Source organism: Oncorhynchus tshawytscha, linkage group LG08 (assembly GCF_018296145.1).
Source record: "Oncorhynchus tshawytscha isolate Ot180627B linkage group LG08, Otsh_v2.0, whole genome shotgun sequence".
Taxonomy (NCBI): Eukaryota; Metazoa; Chordata; class Actinopteri; order Salmoniformes; family Salmonidae; genus Oncorhynchus; species Oncorhynchus tshawytscha.
The window spans coordinates 39,093,887-39,114,948 of NC_056436.1; the positions used below are offsets into that span (position 1 = coordinate 39,093,887).

The window sequence follows — 21,062 nt, forward strand, 5'->3', positions numbered from 1 at the left end:
ATAAGTAAATGAAACCAGTTCTGGCAGAAAATAGTTTCATATGGTCATCCAAAATTCAACCAAGCTCAATGGTACAACAACAGAGGGGAAGATACACAGTAAAAACATTTCCCTGATACTGTAACAGACATTTTAATAATGTTTGTGTAATTGTTCTGCTGAACGTTCATCCTTACGGCAAAAAAAAATGGAACGCTGTACTCAAAACAACTCAAGACTCGGAAATGTCACACTTGGAAACTCTTCATAAAAAAATTAGCCGCTTTCAAGATAACTACGGAACTTCCAAATAGTCTTGAAAGGACCAATGAACTCCGAGTTTCATGCTTGGAAAGTATCCGAATAAATCAATAAGAAGCTCTACCAATAAGAAGCTCTATGCAGAAATCGTTCGCATCTAGAGGTGTCTTGAAAGCACAATTTCTCTTCTTCTGGGTTTGACGGCGGTTGGTATCCAATATGTTGCATTATCGACCCCAACTGGACTATAATATACATCCATTATACTTTTTGTTAGAAAAAGGGGAAAAGGATAAAAACGAAAAACATGCATATTCTCTTCTCCAAAGTGGAATGCCACATATGTGCATGCGGAGGAGTCCACGTGAGATATCGACAGCATTTGATTCGTTTGGGGAAAAAAAATGTACATCATCGTTTCTGCTTCATCCACATAAATCTGATTGGTCACTTAAAAACACTTTCCCCACACCATAGGCCCAGAGATGTCATGGGAGGGGCTGGGAATATATCCCTCCGCCCACACTGTCTTTGTTGTCGTTGGTACTGTGGCTTTTGGTGGTGTTGTAACGCAGAAGACGACCATCTAGCCTGGTACCCCTTTCGCAGTAGCAAAAGCACTTTCTCAGCGGAGGAGAAGTGGATCTGCGACGGGGAAGGGGAGCACGGATTCACGGACTTCAATCATGGCTACCGAAACGACATCGTCCTGTACTGGCTCCAATTTACTGCAGCCCATAAGCGAGATAATCAATCTTCCGCTAGACCAGGTAAAAGTGGTGAATTTTAAATAGGTTTCTCCTTGCCATTGACTTGTTACTGTAGGATGCATGTTTTCTGAAGGAAGTGGCGAGCTTCGCTACGTTGTAGCTAGCCCTTGGATCAGAATGCCGTCTGGTTTTCGAGAGCTACATTGTAGCCTGCTCGCTGAAATAACCTGATTGAATGCTGTCTTAATCAGAAAGTCAGAGACTTAATTCACTGGAGACTGTTGCATTACTGTAACCTTTCTTAGACCTACTAATATTCTTTACATTTATGAAGCGGTTGGAGAATTGGTTAGCTTTACCTCGCGCATTACTGAATGTTTTGGATTGTCAACTGTATAATAATGTTACATAGGCCTTGCTTATTGGAAAGTTACATTAATTCAACACTATTTCCAGTTTGGCTGAACACTATTTCCAGTTTGGCTGCGTCTGTGTTGCAAAACTTGTAGTTTAACCACTCCATTTTTTTTCTTCAAGCAGACACAGCTGGTCTACAAATGAAAAATCCTCTCAAGCCCGAGTAGGCCTGATTCGTCATCCCTTTAATCAATTAAATTGATACAATGTCTCCTGGCTAATCGCTTCTCATTTTAATGCGATTAGACTACCACCATTCGTGTCAAAATGCTGACGTAGCCCACCAATTGTGTAACAAGGTGTGGTCTATTGATAACTATTGCAATATGGGCCAATCAAACAATATGAGTAGTTGTTTTGTCGTTGTACTCAAACACACGCACACTAACAGCGGGCCTCACTGCTCCTTGATGGTGCTGCTTGCTCGTCACAGTTTTTTCAGCAAACTTAACATGTGTAAATAGTTGTATGACCATACGATTAAGCAACTGAGACATATAAACTGAACAAGTTCCACAGACATATGACTAACACATGGAATAATGTGTCCCTGAACAAAGGAGGGGGGGTCAAAATCAAAAGGAACAGTCAGTATCTGGTGTGGCCACCAGCTGCATTAAGTACTGCAGTGCATCTCCTCCTTTTGGACTGCACCAGATTTGACAGTTCTTACTGTGAGATGTTACCCCACTCTTCCACCAAGGCACCTGTAAGTTCCTGGACATTTCTGGGGGGAATGGCCCTAGTCCTCACCCTCTGATCCAACAGGTCCCAGACGTGCTCAATGGGATTGTGATCTGGGCTCTTCGCTGGCCATGGCAGAACACTGACATTCCTGTCCTGCAGGAAATCATACACAGAACAAGCAGTATGGCTGGTGGCATTGTCATGCTGGAGGGTCATGTCAGGATGAGCCTGCAAGAAGGGTACCACATAAGGGAGTAGGATGTCTTCCCTGTAACGCACAGCGTTGAGATTGCCTGCAATGACAACAAGCTCAGTCCGAAGATGCTGTGACACACCGCCCCAGTCCATAACGGACCCTCCTCCTCCAAATCGATCCCACTCTAGAGTACATGCCTCGGAGTAACGCTCATTCCTTTGATGATAAACTTGAATCCAACCATCACCCCTGGTGAGACAAAACCGTGACTCGTCAGTGAAGAGCACTTTTTGCCAGTCCTGTCTGGTCCAGCGACAGTGGGTTTGTGCCCATAGGCGACGTTATTGCCGGTGATGTCAGGTGAGGACCTGCCTTACAAAAGGCCTACAAGCCCTCAGTCCAGCCTCTCTCAGCCTATTGCGGACAGTCTGAGCACTGATGGAGGGATTGTGTGTTCCTGGTGTAACTCGGGCAGTTGTTGTTGCCGTCATGTACCTGTCCCGCAGGTGTGCTGTTCAGATGTACCAATCCTGTGCAGGTGTCGTTACACGTGGTCTACCACTGCGAGGACTATCAGCTGTCCGTCCGGTCTCCCTGTAGCGCTGTCTTAGGCATCTCACAGTACAGACCTTGCAATTTATTTCCCTGGCCACATCTGCAGTCCTCACACCTCCTTGCAGCATAACTAAGGCATGTTCATGCAGATGAGCAGGGACCCTGGGCATCTTTCTTTTGGTGTTTTTCAGAGTCAGTAGAAAGGCCTCTTTTTAGTGTCCTAAATTGCCTACCGTCTGTACTCTGTTAGTGTCTTAACGACCGTTACACAGGTGCATGTTCATTTATTGTTTATGGTTCATTGAACAAGCATGGGAAACAGTGTTTAAACCCTTTAGCCTGCTGGACAAATTGTAAGCGGTCACTAGGTAATAACTGCTTCAGAACCCATCCACCTGAAAAAAACACCATGTTGGTCCCTCCAAAGAGCACCCTCTTGTTTCTAATGGTCAGCTTTCATCTGTTTTCTTTTCGGTATTGTAGCACATTTTATGTTTGGATGGGGACAGTAAACCAATTTTGTTTCAAAGCTCAATATGAACACTTGTTGTGTCCTATCACTGAAATTGTCCTTGGCAACGGAGCAGCTGTGGGAAAATGGATTTGGTCTCACTCTCTTTTTCGCAGCTGTTTCATCCATTTTGACACACTGCTTGTTTGCTCTCTGCTTTTATACCACCTCTGGTGGAAAGATCTATGGATGTTTTCGCAACCACCTGCATTTCATGGAGCCCGTATATTCTTTTGTCTCTAATCTCTTTGGGATAGCACATTTACAAACGAGGAGATGAGTATTCTGCTCACACTTTTTAAATATTTTTTTAAAACTTTTTTTTAAACCTCAGTCCCACTCACCAGGGAGAAATAGGCTACCTTAGTGACTCATTCTGACATTCCCTATGGACCTACAGGGAGCTTTGTCCTGGCCTAGTTAAAAGCCTTCAGGTCGTGGGAGTTTACCTACAAAGAGCATGAGTGGAATCTGCCAACAGATAGTCCATTAGGTGAAGAGAGTTTGGCCATTACAGTTTCAACCAAAAGGCAAGACCACATCATGAAATGGAATACAGGGAGGAACATGGTGTCCTTCTCTAAAGTTGGTAATTCTCCACATTTAAAAATATGTCACCTTTTTATTTAACTAGGCAGAACAATTTTTTTATTTACAATGACGGCCTAGGAACACTGTGTTAACTGCCTTGTTCAGGGGCAGAACGACAGATTTTTTTATTTAATTTTTTTATTATTATTTTAAAATCTTTGGGATTCGATCCAGCAACCTTTCAGTTACTTGCCCAACGCTCTAACCACTAGGCTACCTGCTGCCCCAAAACCTATGACTGGTGGTTTATATTACCTCGGATGTCTAAGGCCCAAATATTCATAGTCTCTTGATCTACTACTCCCTCCTGCATGTGCAGACAGGAATGTTCCTCAGTTTCAGCCTCACACGGCTAGTATTCAGGTGGTTGCTATGAAAACGGAAAGCTTGACAACCTATGGCTCATTACCTCCTCTTTGAGAGGTCGCTTTGTGACCCATGTTTTCTACTTAACCTAACTCGCATAATGGAGTTTGGTGTGGCAGTGTGATGCCTGTAAGTGCCAGTCACCACCCTGAATATAGCCTTGCATGCCCTCATGGGTAGGGAAAAAGGAGAGGTTTGTACTTGCGTGCCTGTGCACATGTATGGGCATTATGTTCCCTATGGGACTGGGCACCGGGCTGGCCTGTGTTGGGTCTATAATGGGAGTACTGTTCTCTTGGTGTAGACCTACTGTGATATTGTCCCTCCACATGCACTGCCTTGCCCCTTTTTTTTTCTTCTGTTTACACCTTTCACTCACACTGTGGCGGTGGTGGGGGCACTCCCAGTGATGGTTTTGGAACCTTTCGTGTGAACATCAGGGAAGTGTAATCATGACACATTCAGCTCAGAAGTTGCAGAGAATGCTCAGTGTCAGTTGACTGTCATACAGCAAACACAACAGCTTTTGTTATAGTAAATAAAAAATCTTTATCAACCCTTCCATGTATGATAGAACATGATTGTTGAAACTAGTGGAAAATGTTGACCCTGAAGTCCTTAACCACAGTACAAGGCCAGACTTAAAGGCTTTTGTTAGCTCTCATATTACTCTGCCCAGCCTATTGTTGTTCAAAGCCTCAGCAGAACGTCAACGCTCCAAGGCAGTGCTTTACTCTTAAGACTTCATAGCATATCAATGCTCAGCCTGAACTTGACGCCGCAACCATACTTTTCTTCTGCAGCAAAGCACACAATGTACCAGTGATGCTTCATATTGTATGTTGCTGCTGTGCTTGTCATGGGCCTACTGTGTTGTACTTCCCTCTGGTTTGTACAGTAATTGAGGAAGGATTGTTGGAAGTCCCTTAGCCACCTAGTGATTGCTCTGGCAGTGCAAGGCTGAACTCTGATTTCTCAGTGGAGGCCCATTCCCTTCCCCTCTCTCTAGTTGGTGCACCTCAAGGGAGTGTATTTGTTACAATATTATTTTTTTTGTGGCTGCTTACTTTCTGCATACGTACCCAAGCACAATGATGAACCAGTGTTATTTCTTCAGGCATATGGGTAGTGTTGGTCATAACAAAAGAGCTTTACAGTCTTTAGAAGCTAGATTGTCTAACTAATAGCCCAAATCTTAACCTCTACGGGATTGGTGCCCTACGCCCACGGAACAGTTGAGCTAACGTAGGCTAATGTGATTAGCATGAGGTTATAAGTAACAAGAAAATTTCCCAGGACATATCTGATATGGGCAGGAAGCTTAAATTCTTGTTGATCTAACTGCACAGTCCAATTTACAGTAGCTATTACAGTGAAATAATACCATGCTATTGTTTGAGGAGAGTGCACAGTTATGAACTTGAAGATGTATTAATAAACCAATTAGGCACATTTGGGTAGTCTTGATACAACAATTTGAACATAAATGCAATGGTTCATTGAATCAGTCTAAAACTTTGGTCACTTGATGGCAGTGTATGTGCAATCTAAATTGTGCATAACCTGGAATAGTACATTATGGCTTTTCTTGCATGATGGAGCAGCTCTAATGTGTTATTCTCCTACATTCATTTCACATTTCCACAAACGTCAGTGTTTCCTTTCAAATGGTATCAAGAATATGCATGTCCTTGTGTCGGGTCCTGAGCTACAGGCAGTTAGATTTGGGTATGTCATTTTAGACGAAAAAGGGATCGATTCCATGGTTTAACTATTGTCCCAGGACCTGCATTCATTTGGTTTAGTTCTAATATTGAAATAGTGTTCACTAGACGCTTTATGGCGAAAGCATACCTTACAATTATTTGAGAACATAGCCCGGCAGACAAATCATTACAAACCGTAACCAGCCAAGTAGAAGAGTTACACAAGTCAGAAATCGAGAGAATTAATCACTTACCTTTGCTGATCTTCATATGTTTGCACTCAAGACAAGTATTTATTCAATAAATGTTCCTTTTTTGTTTGATTTAAAGTCTCTTTTTATATCCGAAAACCTCAATTTTGTTCGTTTTCTTCAGTAATCCACAGGCTCAAACGCATTCAAAACAGGCAGACAAAAAAAATCCAAATTGTGTCCGTAAAGTTCATAGAACCATGTCAAATGATGTTTATATTCAATCCTCAGGTTGTTTTTAGCCTAGATAATTGATAATACTTCAACCGGACAATAACGTTGTCAATATAAAAGGTAAACAAGAAAGGCACTCCCTCTGGCCGCGCGCATGAAAAAGCTCTGACACAGCAGGGTCCACTCATTCAGACTGCTCTTACTCATTTTTCAGAATACAAGCCTGAAACAATTTCTATAGACTGTTGACATCTAGTGGAAGGTATAAGGACTCAAATTGCAGTTCCAAGTCAATGGATACTGTAATGGCATTAAACTACAAAAACAAAAAAAATCCTACTTCCTGAATGGATTTTTCTCAGGTTTTCGCCTGCCAAATCAGTTCTGTTATACTCAGACATTTTTTAACAGTTTTTGGAATTTTAGAGTTTTCTATCCAAATCTACTAATTATATGCTTATCCCATCTTCTGGGCCTTAGTAGAAGGCAGTTTAATTTGGGCATGCTTTTCATCCAAAATTCTAAATGCTGCCCCTACCCTAGAGAAGTTAAACACTATCAACTGTTAAATTGGGGTGTGTTTACATTTTCAGTAAATCAATGCAAACTTTGTAGAACTACAAAAAGGAGCAGGCACCTCCCCTCCAAACCCTCTCAGTATTACTGCTCATTACTCCAAACCCTCTCAGTATTACTGCTCATTACTCCAAACCCTCAGTGGATTTCTGGTCACTACTCCAAAGGCCAATCACTCTTTTTACTCTGAACAAATCTCATATCGCTCTAAGAGCAGTCAGATTTGGCTCAAATGAGCTGTATTGATCAGATTTGGGCCCATTACGTAAGAGGGAGAATTTTTGATCTTGTGTCGGAACTCCTTGGTCGGTGCTTGTTTCCTGACTTGGTGATTCTGCTTATATGCTACCTTTTTTGAAAGGTCGAACTGACCAGAAAAGCTGACTGGATGTTCTCCAGCTAGAGTAACTTTTTCGTTCAGGCCTAGATTTAGACTGTAGTCTTAGTGCCTTTTTAGTCACCTCTCATCAGCAAATAAACTGTTTTGCTGTGATAACTGTGGATTAACATGACCTATATTATATGAACTTAGTGGTTTGTTTATTCCTTCCACCATTATGTAGCTCAACAACCTGGTTTCAGAGCATTTTGTATTACTCTGTACATAAAGCCGAGACACTCCATTTAGTATGTTATGTGTTCATTTGAGGATGTCAATCACTCATTTCCTATGCTATGTTACGAATTACAATTTGCAAAATGTGATCTGTTAAGAATTCTAGCTAGGTGGCTAAAGTTAGCTAGGTTAGGAGTTAAGGTTAGGTTTCCCAAATCAAAGTTTTTGTCACCTGTGCTGAATACAACAGGTGTAGACCTTACAGTGAAATTCTTACTTACAGGCACTAACCAACAGTGCACTCTTTAAGTTAAAGGTATTAGGTGAACAATAGATGAGTAAAGAAATGAAAATAGTCCGGGTAGCCATTTGATTACCTGTTCAGGAGTCTTAAGGATAAAAGCTGTTGAAGACTTTTGGTCCTAGTCTTGGCGCTCCGGTACCGCTTGCCATGCGGCTGTAGAGAGAACACTCTATGGCTGGGGTATTTGACCATTTTTAGGGCCTTCCTCTGACACCGCAGGTTTAAAAAGAGGTCCAGGATGGCAGGCAGCTTAGCCCCGGTGATGTACTGGGCCGTACGCACTACCCTCTGTAGTGCCTTGCGGTCAGAGGACGAGCAGTTGCCGTACCAGGCAGAGATGCAACCAGTCAGGATGCTCTTGATGTTGCAGCTGTAGAACCTTTTGAGGATCTCAGGACCCATGCCAAATCTTTTCAGTCTCCTGAGGGGGAATAGGCTTTGTCGTGCCCTCTTCACGACTGTCTTGGTGTGTTTGGACCAATCTAGTTTGTTGTTGTGGACACCAAGGAACTTGAAGCTCTCAACCTGCTCCACTCCCTGTCCATGAGAGTGGGGTGTGCTCGGTCCTCCTCTTCCTGTAGTCCACAATCCTCTCCTTTTGTCTTGGTTACGTTGAGGGAAAGGTTGTTCTTTATTTAACTTTTTTTTTACCTCCCTTTTTCTCGCCAATTTTGTGGTATCCAATTGTTAGTAGTTACTATCTTGTCTCATCACTACACCTCCTGTACGGGCTCGGGAGAGACGAAGGTCGAAAGTCATGCATCCTCCGAAACACAACCCAACCAAGCCTCACTGCTTAACACAGCGCCATCCAACCCGGAAGCCAGCCGCACCAATGTGTCCGAGGAAACACTGCACCTGGTGACCTGGTTAGCGTGCACTGCGCCCGACCCACCACAGGAGGAAATGGGTACAAAAGTATCTATCCACAGTAAAAGGAGTCCTATATCGACATAACCTGAAAGGCTGCTCAGCAAGTAAGAAGCCAGTGCTCCAAATTGCCATAACAAGCCGGACTACAGTTTGCAACTGCACATGGGTACAAAGATTTAACTTTTTGGAGAAATGTCCTCTGGTCTGATGAAACAAAAATAGAACTGTTTGACCATAATAACCATCAGTCAGGAGGGACTGGCGCACCTCACAAAATGGATTGCATCATGAGAGAGGAATATTATGTGACTATATTGAAGCAACATCTCAAGACATTAGTCAGGAAGTTAAAGCTTGGTTGCAAGCTGGGTCTTTCAAATGGACAATGACCCCAAGCATACTTCCTAAGTTGTGGCAAAATGGCTCAAGGACACCAAAGTCAAGGTATTGGAGTGGCCATCACAAAGCCCTGACCTCAATCCTATAGAAAATTTGTGGGCAGAACTGAAAAAGCGTGTGCGAGCAAGGAGGCCTACAATCCTGACTCAGTTACACCAGCACTGTCAGGAGGAATGGGTCAAAATTCACCCAACTTATTGTGGAAGGCTATCCAAAACATTTGACCCAAGTTAAACAATTTAAAAGCAATGCTACCAAATACACTCAATTCATATGTAAACTTCTGACACACTGGGAATGTGATGAAAGAAATAAAAGCTGAAATAAATCATTCTCTCATGCTGACATTTCACATTCTTAAAATGAAGTGGTGATCCTAACTGACCTAAGACGGGGAATATTTACTTGGATTAAATGTCAGAAATTGTGAAACTAAGGTGTATGTAAACTTCTGACCTTAACTGTACATACGGTGTGCTACAGTAGAAGCAACACGATATACAGAAACTATATAATGATAACGTATTAAGGGACTCCTATTGATAGGAATGCACACATGTCCAAAGTTGTTGTAATTATTAAGGAAAACTACAATGAAGGCAATTGGAGCACCAGCTGGAGAATGTGCCAGGGGGACAGTTTGTTCATGTTTTGTTCTGACTGGAGATGTCAGCATACTTGTTCTGGGGTAACACTGGAAAAGTGCTTGGGCTGTCGTCGAAGAGAGATGTTTGTCCGGCTCAGTAATGCCTCAAACGTAAATTGTCCTTAACAGTTAAATGGTCTTCTTCGTGAATGAATGAGGAGGCGGAACACGCCTCAATTCAAACTATTAGAAAATAATTTGATATTTTACTAAATTAAAGGGCATGTAGATAATTAGCAGGCAGCATGCCTTGGTTTGAAGGTGGTATGGGTGTCCTGTTGCGTAACAATCACATTTTGGAACAGTGAGTGCATTCTGACATCACGTATAAAAAAAATACTCACACTGTGGCGACCGTTAGATATTTGGAACTCGCACGTGAAAGGTTAGCTAATTTGCAAACTAGCTAAAAGGTAGTTAACAATACCTAATTAGCTAAAGTGCTCTGTGATGATCTTCTAACTCGTAACCTTTGTTTGAACTGAAGGGCAATAGTTTGTGCTGCGTTGAATCTAGCTAACATGATTAGGTGGGGAAGAGAATAATGTAGAGGGGAGTGCGGCTACCAGAATGACATGGGTCCAGAATGAACATGGAACCGTGTTTGGATTACAATGGTCACGCTGTTTATTTAGTTACCCTCTGAAGTATTTACTATGCCCCTAACCTCCTGAGCTGTTGGAATGGCCTTCTGCAGTAGGGCGTAGCGTGTCCACAGTGACCCTTCATGGCTCTCTGCCTGTAATGCCTCTTAAGTTTATCGAGGCAGCATGCGTCACATAGCTTAGCATAGTGTTAGCATGCTATGGAATTGAAACCCTCCCCAACCCCCTCTCATGGGATTGTATTGCAAACCACTGTCTAATAGAGACAGTTGATATGGAATATAATTTTTTTTACATCTCATCTTCTATGATTGATTTATTGTTTAGGAGCACCTGCCACAATTTGTCACTCACAAGTTGGACGACCGCAACAACAGCAACTCTCCTTCCGCTGACTCCTCTACAAGTTTTGAGTCTGGATGTTAAGGAGCTGCAAACTATACTAAAGCCATATTTAATACTCATGGTGCTGTGACCTGTGTCCTCAAACAGTTCCACTGGGTGAATTGGTGACCAACTAAGGTTTGAGTCAGCTGATTCAGTCATTGTTAAGATTAAGAGAGCGAGGATGTCTGACATCTCTTCTAGGCTTTGGGTTTTGCATCGCATCTATGACTTCATATTGGTGCCATCTTCGTATTGATGCAGCATGGCCTTAAGTAGAACAACTTGTGTTGTCATCAAAATACGGCCATTTCTTTAGTTGTTGTTGCGTAGAATCAATCTGTGGCGTTTTGTACCTTCATGAAGTTTCTATTGATTCCATTCAGCCGGATCACCTCTGTCATTAAAGGGGTGCATTCTCATTCCTTACGGCGATGGAGAAATGAAATGCCGGAGTTATGGCCCCGGAGCCGACGTGGTGACTGAGGTTTGGTATGTGATGGCAGATCTGTGGATTAAACCGATGTCATATTAGCCTATTACGTTAGATCTAGTTTTTATGTTCGAGCCTACCTTTTTTTCCCCTAGCAATTATCAATGATACTCATTTAAACTCTTGGTAACCAGTTCCAATGCTGGATATTAACATGAATACACTGTACCCTTGAAAGGTACCACTTCTTGATGAGTGGTGTTGTATGGACCTCTCGGATATGAATGGTTCAATGTTTGTTCTCCACAACCCCTGGACATGTGATGTGGGCTAGTGCTAAAAGTCTGTCTGCCATTTTCTAAACACTTCAGCCTTCCCTTCGCCATGGCAAGTTGTATCCTAGTAACCGGCTTTATTGTGTTACCGGGGCGCGCGATATTGTACAGTTTCAGAATGTTTATTCCTCCGTTTTAATTTCCTCTATGAAACTGGAGTTGGATTATGTACATTAACACCCGCGCTTATGTCTTGCCAACATTTGACTGACTTATGGGAGTTAAAACCATCGGACCCCTGACCTGTTGACATGCAACGATGCGAAATACATAAGCTCTGCTTACTGCTTCAGGATCAGCTAATTTAGTGTGACCTAATACCCAGAGAGGAAATCCAGTGAAACCCTCACATATTGGTGGAATTGAAGAGACTTGTGTTTTTTAGTCAGAGATCCTCCCATGTATGACTTGCCTTTCAAGCATAATTTTGCAACTTCCGGCCCAGCTATTAAAAAAGGCCCAAATCTCCTCCTGACCAAAACCTAGTCATCTGACTCCTCTGTAAACCACTGCGTCTTATGAATGTGAAAACTCGGGTCAAATCTATTGCGTTGCAGTTGCCTATGGAGGCAGATTTTAGCCTAGTTTATATAATACTGGCCTAAATTCACGTTGCTTTTGTTGCGTGACGGTCTAGTTCTGTTCCTGCCCTGGTACGATCTCACTCTGCATGTAGCTATTGAGGTCTATACTTTAGCTGTTTCACAAGTCCTGAGTAATTACGCAATTGGAAACTTGTCTGTCGGTTAAAGAGTAACAATATGGGTTTATCGCAGCAATGAAGTCCTCTTGCTTGCGTCGCTTTCTGGCAACGCTACTCCCTCCAACACATGCCATTAAACAGCCATTCAGTGGGATTGCTCTGTCCTCCGCTGATGAACAAGACAACACTTTCACAATCACTGCCATTTCCCCCGAGGTTTAATTTTACGCACTGAAGGGTTTAATTTGTCAGCTGACTGGGGATAGTCTCCCTGTCTGTGGAATAACCTTCAGCAAACTGCAATAGTTGCCAAACGCATAGCTGTCTAGGCCTACACCTTGTTTATGATAGTGGTTGCTCTGCAGTTATTGCTATGATTTTAAGGTAGCCAACTAAAATCACTGTATTAGGCTAATCGTAGCATATCTCTTTCTTTGTAAGGGATGATTATGCTAATGCTTTTAGCATTAGTAGAGGCTAGCCTATTTGTTTGGCATGCTGGTGTACCTGTTCCATTTTGCCTGTGTTTGTTTGAGAAGTAAGCTAGGCTAATGTTCTTTTGGCTACTGTTACATTTGATCTGTGTTGCATTGGTTATGAGTCATTTGAAGGCTAGTGTGACGTGGATACAAGTGATTGGGTTTAACGCTAGGGATGTTGCCTCTATTTTTTTAAATGTTATATTTAAAAAATATATTTAAAAAAACAACTTTTAAACCCCCAACCTAATTTGAGGGAGCAGCTGTCATAAGGGGGTGTGGCTGTGTCCAAATGGTATCCCAATGGACAGATACCCAACGTGGGATTCTGGCCAATGACATCGAGACCTCCTTGAATGTGGTCCAGGGTAATTGATCCCGGTGTGTAGCTGAGGGTAATAGCTGTTCATTTAGGATGTGTAAAATGTCCGTCATGGTGCTTTTATTTGTTGTGACCACAAACTGGAATTAACCTCTGCAGCGACGGGGCACACTGACGTAGAGGTAAGAAAACCAAGTGGACCTGACACAATCAGCCTATGGAAATTCCACCACCAATGTCTCACCTGACACAAGCAAATCGTTTCAAAGGTACAAACGGATGATCTATCGTGACGATAGCCAAAAGCAGGCTAGCGGTCTGACTTGGATTACTATAAGCTCGCTGAACGAGTGACTGAAAGCCGGTAATGAGAAACACCAATGAGGATGTATTAAATGATGGGGAGGAAGAAAGCCGGTAATGAGAAACACCAATGAGGATGTATTAAATGAGGGGGAGGTCGTGAGGAAGAAAGCTGGTAATGAGAAACACCAATGAGGATGTATTAAATGAGGGGGAGGTCGTGAGGAAGAAAGCTGGTAATGAGAAACACCAATGAGGATGTATTAAATGAGGGGGAGGACGTGAGGAAGAAAGCTGGTAATGAGAAACACCAATGAGGATGTATTAAATGAGGGGAGGATGTGAGGAAGAAAGCTCTGGTAATGAGAAACACCAATGAGGATGTATTAAATGAGGGGAGGACGTGAGGAAGAAAGCTGGTAATGAGGATGTATTAAATGAGGGGGAGGACGTGAGGAAGAAAGCTGGTAATGAGGATGTATTAAATGAGGGGGAGGACGTGAGGAAGAAAGCTGGTAATGAGAAACACCAATGAGGATGTATAAAATGGGTGGGAGGATGTGAGGAAGAAAGGCAGCGATGTCTTTTAGGGTGTAAACGCTGGACATGTGAGTGATTTCAAAGCTATTTTACAGGTCTACTGGTGAGCGTTGCGAAACCGCACCTTTTGATCTTCCTGTACTGATTCAATGGTTACAAAAGGATTGTGATAAGGCCGTGTGTCTGAAATAAAACGAGAACAGTGGAAGATGGGTTACGCATTTCGAACATTAACACCCAAGTGCAGGCATGTTTCTCAAGTGTAATGTGATTTTTACACTTTATTTTATTTTCTCTCAGCGGTGTGTGTGAATTGAAAGGGGAGACGGTCAGCCCATTCCTCAGTCGCACCATTGGTCACGTGAAGCATTACAAACCTTAGTCACTGCCTCCACGCTAGGCTCCTGACATACACTGTTAGAAGACAAACTCCTCTGCATCACTGCCAAGAGGCAATCGGCTGGTTTCCTAAAGCCAGGTTGGTGTCACTGAAGGGGCCCCATTGGTGTTTTTTTTTACTGGAGCCAATGACTTGGGCTCAAACCCAGGCATCGACAGCAGCTGTCACCCAGGCACTGCTGAAAGTGAGTCAGGCTCCATGCTCTCTCCCCAAAAGCCCGAGAGAGGTGGATTCTAGAGTGTGAACTTGCCCTCACCCAGGATAAATGGAGTGGAATCATATTTGAACAAGTGTGTTAATAAAGACCTGAGCAGTCACTTCACTTTAAGTACACCGCTCAATAGTGTCACGTTACATGTACCGAGCCTACAGTACGTTTCCAGGAGCCGTTTGCCACTATACTTGTTAAAATGGGCTGCTTTTGTCAGCTGCTTCCTGACCTCGGGCTATGTTTGGTTCCATAATTGCCGATGGATTTACATGATCGTTACAGTGTACACAAGGACATCGTTGTACTGGTACAGCAGTTGTAATGATGTGTACTCGCACCGGAGTGAGCAGATTCTACTCTGAGCTGCTTGGGTCGAGCTGCAGCAGCTCACTCTGAGCAACAGGACAACAGAGAAATAAAGGTCAATATAAAACTATTGGCTGTTTTGGACTGTTGCCAGAACCATCCGTGATCCTATTTAAGGCTGTGCAACACGCCCCCCTGACCGACGAGAACACCTCACTCCTGCGCTAGCTGACAGCCCCCTGAGAGGACTGCATCAGTGCCATTAAGTCATATTAGCTGTACGAGTCAGTGGAGCTGAGAGTTATGCGCATAACTTTGGAGTCATCAAACAAGGGCCGTTTGAGAAAGGAAAATGGTATGGAGAGGGCAGAAACAAAGGCACATTCACTGAGTACATAGAAACACTGTACAGCTGTGGATGTAGACACACAAAACAAACACACACATTATATTGGGCACTTTTTTGTGGAGGAATATGTGAAACAACCCACATAGGCCTCTCTTCCCCCCCCATCTCTCTCTGTGCTGTCAAATCAAATAACATTTTATTTGTCACATGCCAAATACAACAGGTGTAGGTCTTACTGTGAAATGCTAACTTCAAAGCCTTTAACCAAAAATGCAGAATTTAAAAAAAAGTATATTTTCTGTAAATAAACTAGTCAGGAAAGAAAGTAACACAATAACGAGGCTATATACTGAGTCAATGTGTGGGGGTACAGGTTAGTTGAGGTACTATGTACATGTCGGTAGGGGTAACGTGACTATGCATAGATGATAAACAGCGAGTAGCAGCAGCATAAACAATAAATCAAAGGGGTCAATGCAAATAACCCGGGTAGACAATTCATTAACCGTTTAGCAGTCTGGGGAGGGGGGTAGAAGCTGTTACGAAGCCTTTTTGGATCTAGACTTGGTGCTCTGGTAGCAGAGAGAACAGTCTATGACCAAGGTAACTGGAGTCTTTGACAATTTTAAGGGCCTTCCTCTGACATGCCTGGAATAGAGGTCCTGGATGGCAGGACACTTGGCCCCAGTGATGTACTGGGCTGTACCCACTACCCTCTGTAGCGCCTTGCGGTTAGATGCCGAGCAGTTGCCATACCAAGCGGTGACGCAACTAGTCAGGATGGTCTCGCTGGTCTCGCTGTAGAACTTTTGAGTCTCTGAGGAACCATGTCAAGTCTTAGGTGTTGTTGTTCTCTCTTCTCAACTGTCTTTGTGTGTTTGGACCATGATCTTTTGTTAGTGATGTGGACACCAAGGAATTTGAAGTTCTCAACCCTCTCCACTACTTCCCCGTGAATGGGGTTGTGCTCGGCCCTCCTTTTCCTGTAGTCCATGATCAGCTCTTGTCTTGCTCCTGTTGATGGAGAGGTTGTTGCCCTGGCACCACACTGGCAGGTCACTGACCTCCCTATAGGGAGGTCTCATCATTGTCGGTGATCAGGCCTACCACTGTTGTCGTCAGCAAACTTAATGATGGTGTTGGAGTCGTGCGTGGCCATGCAGTCATGGGTGAACAGGGCGTGTAGGAGGGGGCTAAGCATGCACCCCTGAGGGGCCCCCTTGTTGAGGATCAGCGTGGCAGATGTGTTGGGCCACCCCCAGGTGGCACGGGTAGGCATCGTCAAAGTCAGATGCTATTGTCGTGTCTTTACTATCATTAACTGACTTATAGTTTTTATCAAAGATTCTCTGTAATTAGTTACTGCGCGATCAACTGATTAATCGCATAACTAATTAACTAGGAAGTCGGGGCACCAAGGAAAAATATTCAGATTACAAAGTTATCATTTCTTAAAATAACGTTTCAGATATTTTATCTGATCAATTAGTCTTCGAAATAATTATTTACTGTACCTCACGATAGTCTCATTCCAAAAGTCGTAAATTGTTGGTTATCTGCACGAACCCAGTCTTCACTGAGTCATCCATACATCAATTGTCTTAACCTGTTGGGGCTAGGGAGCAGCATTTTCACTTTTGGATGAAAGGCGTGCCCAGAGTAAACTGCCTCCTACTCTTTCCCAGATGGGAATATATATGCTTATTATTACTGGTGGATAGAAAACACTCTGAAGTTTCTAAAGCTCCATGTTCCATAGCCTCCCATTGCTCCATTTAAAGGGAAATCAACCAGATTCCTTTTCCTATCGCTTCCTCAAGGTGTCAACAGTCTTCAGACAGTTTCAGGCTTTTATTTTGAAGAATGAGCGTGAACGACCACATTGCGTAAGTGGATAGGTGGGGGCTATTAGAGTGAATTGTGTGCAAAAGAGAAAAGGTGGCCATTGTTACTCCCGGTCCTAGTGAAAAGCCAACTCTCCCGGTTGATATATTATAGAATAGATATTTGAAAAACACCCTGAGGATTGGATATAATTTGGAATTTTTGTCTGCGTTGTCATGACCGCGCTTTCCGGTGGATTCTTGGGCATAATGCACCAAACTAACGGAGGTATTTGGATATAAAAAATATCTTTATGGAACAAAAGGAACATTTGTTGTCTAACTGGGAGTCTCGTGAGTGAAAACATCCAAAGATCATCAAAGGTAAACAATTAATTTGATTGCTTTTCTGATTTTCGTGACCAAGTTAAGTGTACTTATTGTTTTGTAGCGCGATCGCTAAACACAAACTCTGGTATCGCTTTCGCTGTAAAGCATTTCAAAATCTGAGACAGGTGGATTAACAAAAGGCTAAGCTGTGTTTTGCAATATTGCACTTGTGATTTTATGAATATTTTCTGGTAATATTATTTGGCGCTATGCTATTCAGCGTTATCGTTCTGGCTCATTTTTCACCTTGAGGAAGCGATAGGAAAAGGAATCTGGTTCATATCCCTTTAAATCCAGCAAAGGGAGGCTATGGAACATGGCGTTTTCAAAATAGAAGCCATTTCCTGTTTTGATTTTCCTCAGGGTCTCGCCTGCAATATCAGTTCTGTTATTCTCACAGACAATACTTTGACAATTTTGGAAACTTTAGTTTTCTATCCAATAATAATAATATGCATATATTAGCAACTGAGACTGAGAAGCTGGCCATTTACAATGGGCACCTTTTTCATCCATGCTACTCAATACTGCCCCTGCAGCAATAAAAAGTTAAGCCAAACACCTTTATCAGTCCAAAGTGGATTTTATGGTCAAACTGACGTGTCCTGCCCTGAGCAGCTTTACTTAACCCTCCCCATTTCCCCATCCCAGACCTCCACACAAGAAACTCTGTAAGGCACATATGTGTCAGAAGCCGAAATAAGTCTAATGTTTGGTCTGGGTTATATTTGGGTAGCTTGTCACACAAATGATGACCGGGCCTTGTGTTTAGTGGCAGCAATTTTGTTTTGAATGTGGTCGCTTTAAGTATACAAAGCTGCCTTTTTGGTAAGAGAGAGGATGCAGTGAGAGAAGCTTGCTCAGTCTATGCTAACAGATTTTATGGGTGGTTGCAGGTGAATTTTTATTAGGCCTCACTCCGTTTCTCAATACCCATGATCCAAGGTACACACACCCTGGCTCTGCGCTGGCAGATCTTTTGTCTACTTGCACGGGCGTGTATGTGTGTATTTGGCTGTGCAGAGAGCAGCGGGGCAGGGTGGCTGGCAGAATGTACAATCTCCAGTAAGGCTGTGTGCTGGCAACACTGTGAGGAGTACCTGATGATCGTCTGGCTATTTATAGCCCAGCCCGTAGAGCCTGCCTGTGATCAGTGGATCAGCACAGAGATGTGAGCACCGCAGTCTGTGTGCGCCAGTGGTCCTTTCTTTGTGCTGGCGAGAGGTCATTTTGAAAGGAGATGATGGAGCTCTGTGCTACACTGAACATTTCTCATTTCCATTCAGTGTTGCACTACCTTAAGCTATCACTTTTTTTTTTTTTCAGGAGCACGTGCATAGCGAACTGTCTGGAATAAATCCAAAATGTAGGCCGTTCACAATTGCCAGACATTTTGTCCGTCTGGGTTTGTCCCGCTTTTGTTCTTTGTGTTAAGAGTACATTGTACCCTCACAGTGAATACACTTTAGTTGCATTGAATGTAGACTAAGGCTGTGCCTCTCTCATCGCTGATGAAATCCTGATTGTCAGGGTCTGCCTTGGAGAGATCCTCAAGTCATGACAGACGTTGCTTCTCTCTGCTCTTACCCAGACGGAAAGCTGAGCCATGGCATAAGCCAAGCCCCTGTCTGACTTCTAGTGTGCATGTGTGTGTGCATCCGTGAGTGTCTGCGTGTCAGTGGTATGTTTGCTTAACCAGAGCAGACATGCCACCCCAGCCCCTCCTCTCTTTCGTGTCTCTTTCTCTCTTTCCCCTCTGCTAGGGGGAACGATGATGGGGAAGAGGAGAGAAGTGGAGATGAAAGTTGAAAACATGCAGTCTTGCAGGGGTGTTGGCCTTGAAAGAGGCTGTTATTAGGTTTGAGAGTTGGACTACTTAATTTCGAATACATTTTTGTGGCCAGTAGTATGTGGAAAGGTGTGGCCCTTCCTTGTCTTTGACACTGAAATAGGAATGCGGGGCCTTCTCCGTCATCACAGCACCAGTCTTGTTGGCCTAGTGTACAGTGCTACTTCATTCATCTAGTATGAGTTGTCTAAGTGAGCGTCTGAGAGCATACTTCCCTGAAGCTCCTGGGAGAGTGGATAAGCGTGAATAGTCCCAGATGGAGACCGGGCCCCATTGTGGTCCAGCACTATGATCTTTCCAGGGGTGACTGCTGTGACATGGCTGTGTGGCTCCTGCTGATTTCGTTTTGATTTTCAAACACAGCCATGTTGGCTATCTTACGAGGAACGCAATAGAAGAGATGTCTCCCTCAGGGGGATATCGATAATGTCCTTTTGTGATGTGCTTTGTTTTTAAATCAAATATTTAATTGCAGAATTAACCTCAAGTAACACTGAGGTTTGTCCTGTTTCAGTGACCAGGTAGCTTACGTCCTCGGCCTCAGTGTTGTGCGTGAACAGATCGCCTGTTCACGTCCGACTTTAATGTAGTCATAATATGCATCTCGCACCCAGGTGTTTGACTGATGCCCAAGGAAATGTATGAAGATTTACTATTCAAACCGGTTCCTGTTCTCTCAACTCTCCTCCCTTGTTTCTCCGTCTCACAACCTTCATTTATTTACACCCACATTCATCAGCTGTCATTCTAGATTTGGATCTATGGACCCGCCAACTTTCCTTTTTCTCGAAGCCGTTCGCCAATGCACACTTTTGTATGAGTCATCCTGTACCAGAGCAGATGCTAATAAGATGATAGTGGGGAAAAAGGCATAACGATATGCCACGGAAAGATGGCGAAATGCTAATAAGTGACGAGGCCATTTTTTTTTCTCATCCTCCGACTCTTTCTGAAGGGAGTTAGACCAGAATGAAAGTAGTGTTCCTTCAAGAGAATTTCTGGGCTGTGGGCTTCTAATCTTGGCAGTGTGTGCGACGGCAGTACTCTTTTGGGTTTAATGTAACCATATAGGAGTGTGTTTCTAAAGATCTGCTGCTGGTAGTGATGTCTTGGTTTTGCAAGGAGAATGCAGGCATTCGATCAGATGAGTCTGTCATCTGCTGCTGTTTATCAGATGTTGAGAAGCGATATGGACTGTATGTGGGGTGGTACATGGGTATATACAGTGGGGAGTATTTGATACACTGCAGATTTCGCAGGTTTTCCTACTTACAAAGCATGTAGAGGTCTGTCATTTGTATCATAGGTACACTTCAACTGTGAGAGATGGAATCTAAAACAAAAATCCAGAAAATCACATTGTAGGAATTTTAATGAATTTATTTGCAAATTATGGTGGAAAATAAGTATTTGGTCAATAAGAAAAGTTAATCTCAATACTTTGTCATTGGCAATGACAGAGGTCAAATGTTTTCTGTAAGTCTTCACAAGGTTTTCACACACTTGCTGGTATTTTGGCCCATTCCTCCATGCAGATGCAGATCTCCTCTAGAGCAGTGATGTTTTGGGGCTGTTGCTGGGCAATGCAGACTTTCAACTCCCTCCAAAGATTTTCTATGGGGTTGAGATCTGGAGACTGTCTAGGCCACTCCAGGACCTTAATGCTTCTTACGAAGCCACTCCTTCGTTGCCCGGGCGGTGGGTTTGGGATCATTGTCATGCTGAAAGACCCAGCCACGTTTCATCTTCAATGCGCTTGCTGATGGAAGGAGGTTTTCACTCAAAATCTTACGATACATGGGCCCATTCATTCTTTCCTTTACACGGATCAGTCGTCCTGGTCCCTTTGCAGAAAAACAGCCCCAAAGCATG

General features: G+C 43.3%; 1 protein-coding gene across 1 annotated transcript in view; it reads left to right on the forward strand.

Moving 5' to 3' along the window:
* Positions 1-761: 761 nt before the first annotated feature.
* Positions 762-21,062, forward strand: part of mboat2a (membrane bound O-acyltransferase domain containing 2a) — a 100,751-nt gene continuing 80,450 nt past the window's right edge. The window contains exon 1 of the mRNA XM_042325536.1: positions 762-1,010. Coding sequence (XP_042181470.1) covers positions 927-1,010 — 84 coding nt within the window. The 5' untranslated portion in view covers positions 762-926. The remainder of the gene's footprint in view (positions 1,011-21,062) is intronic.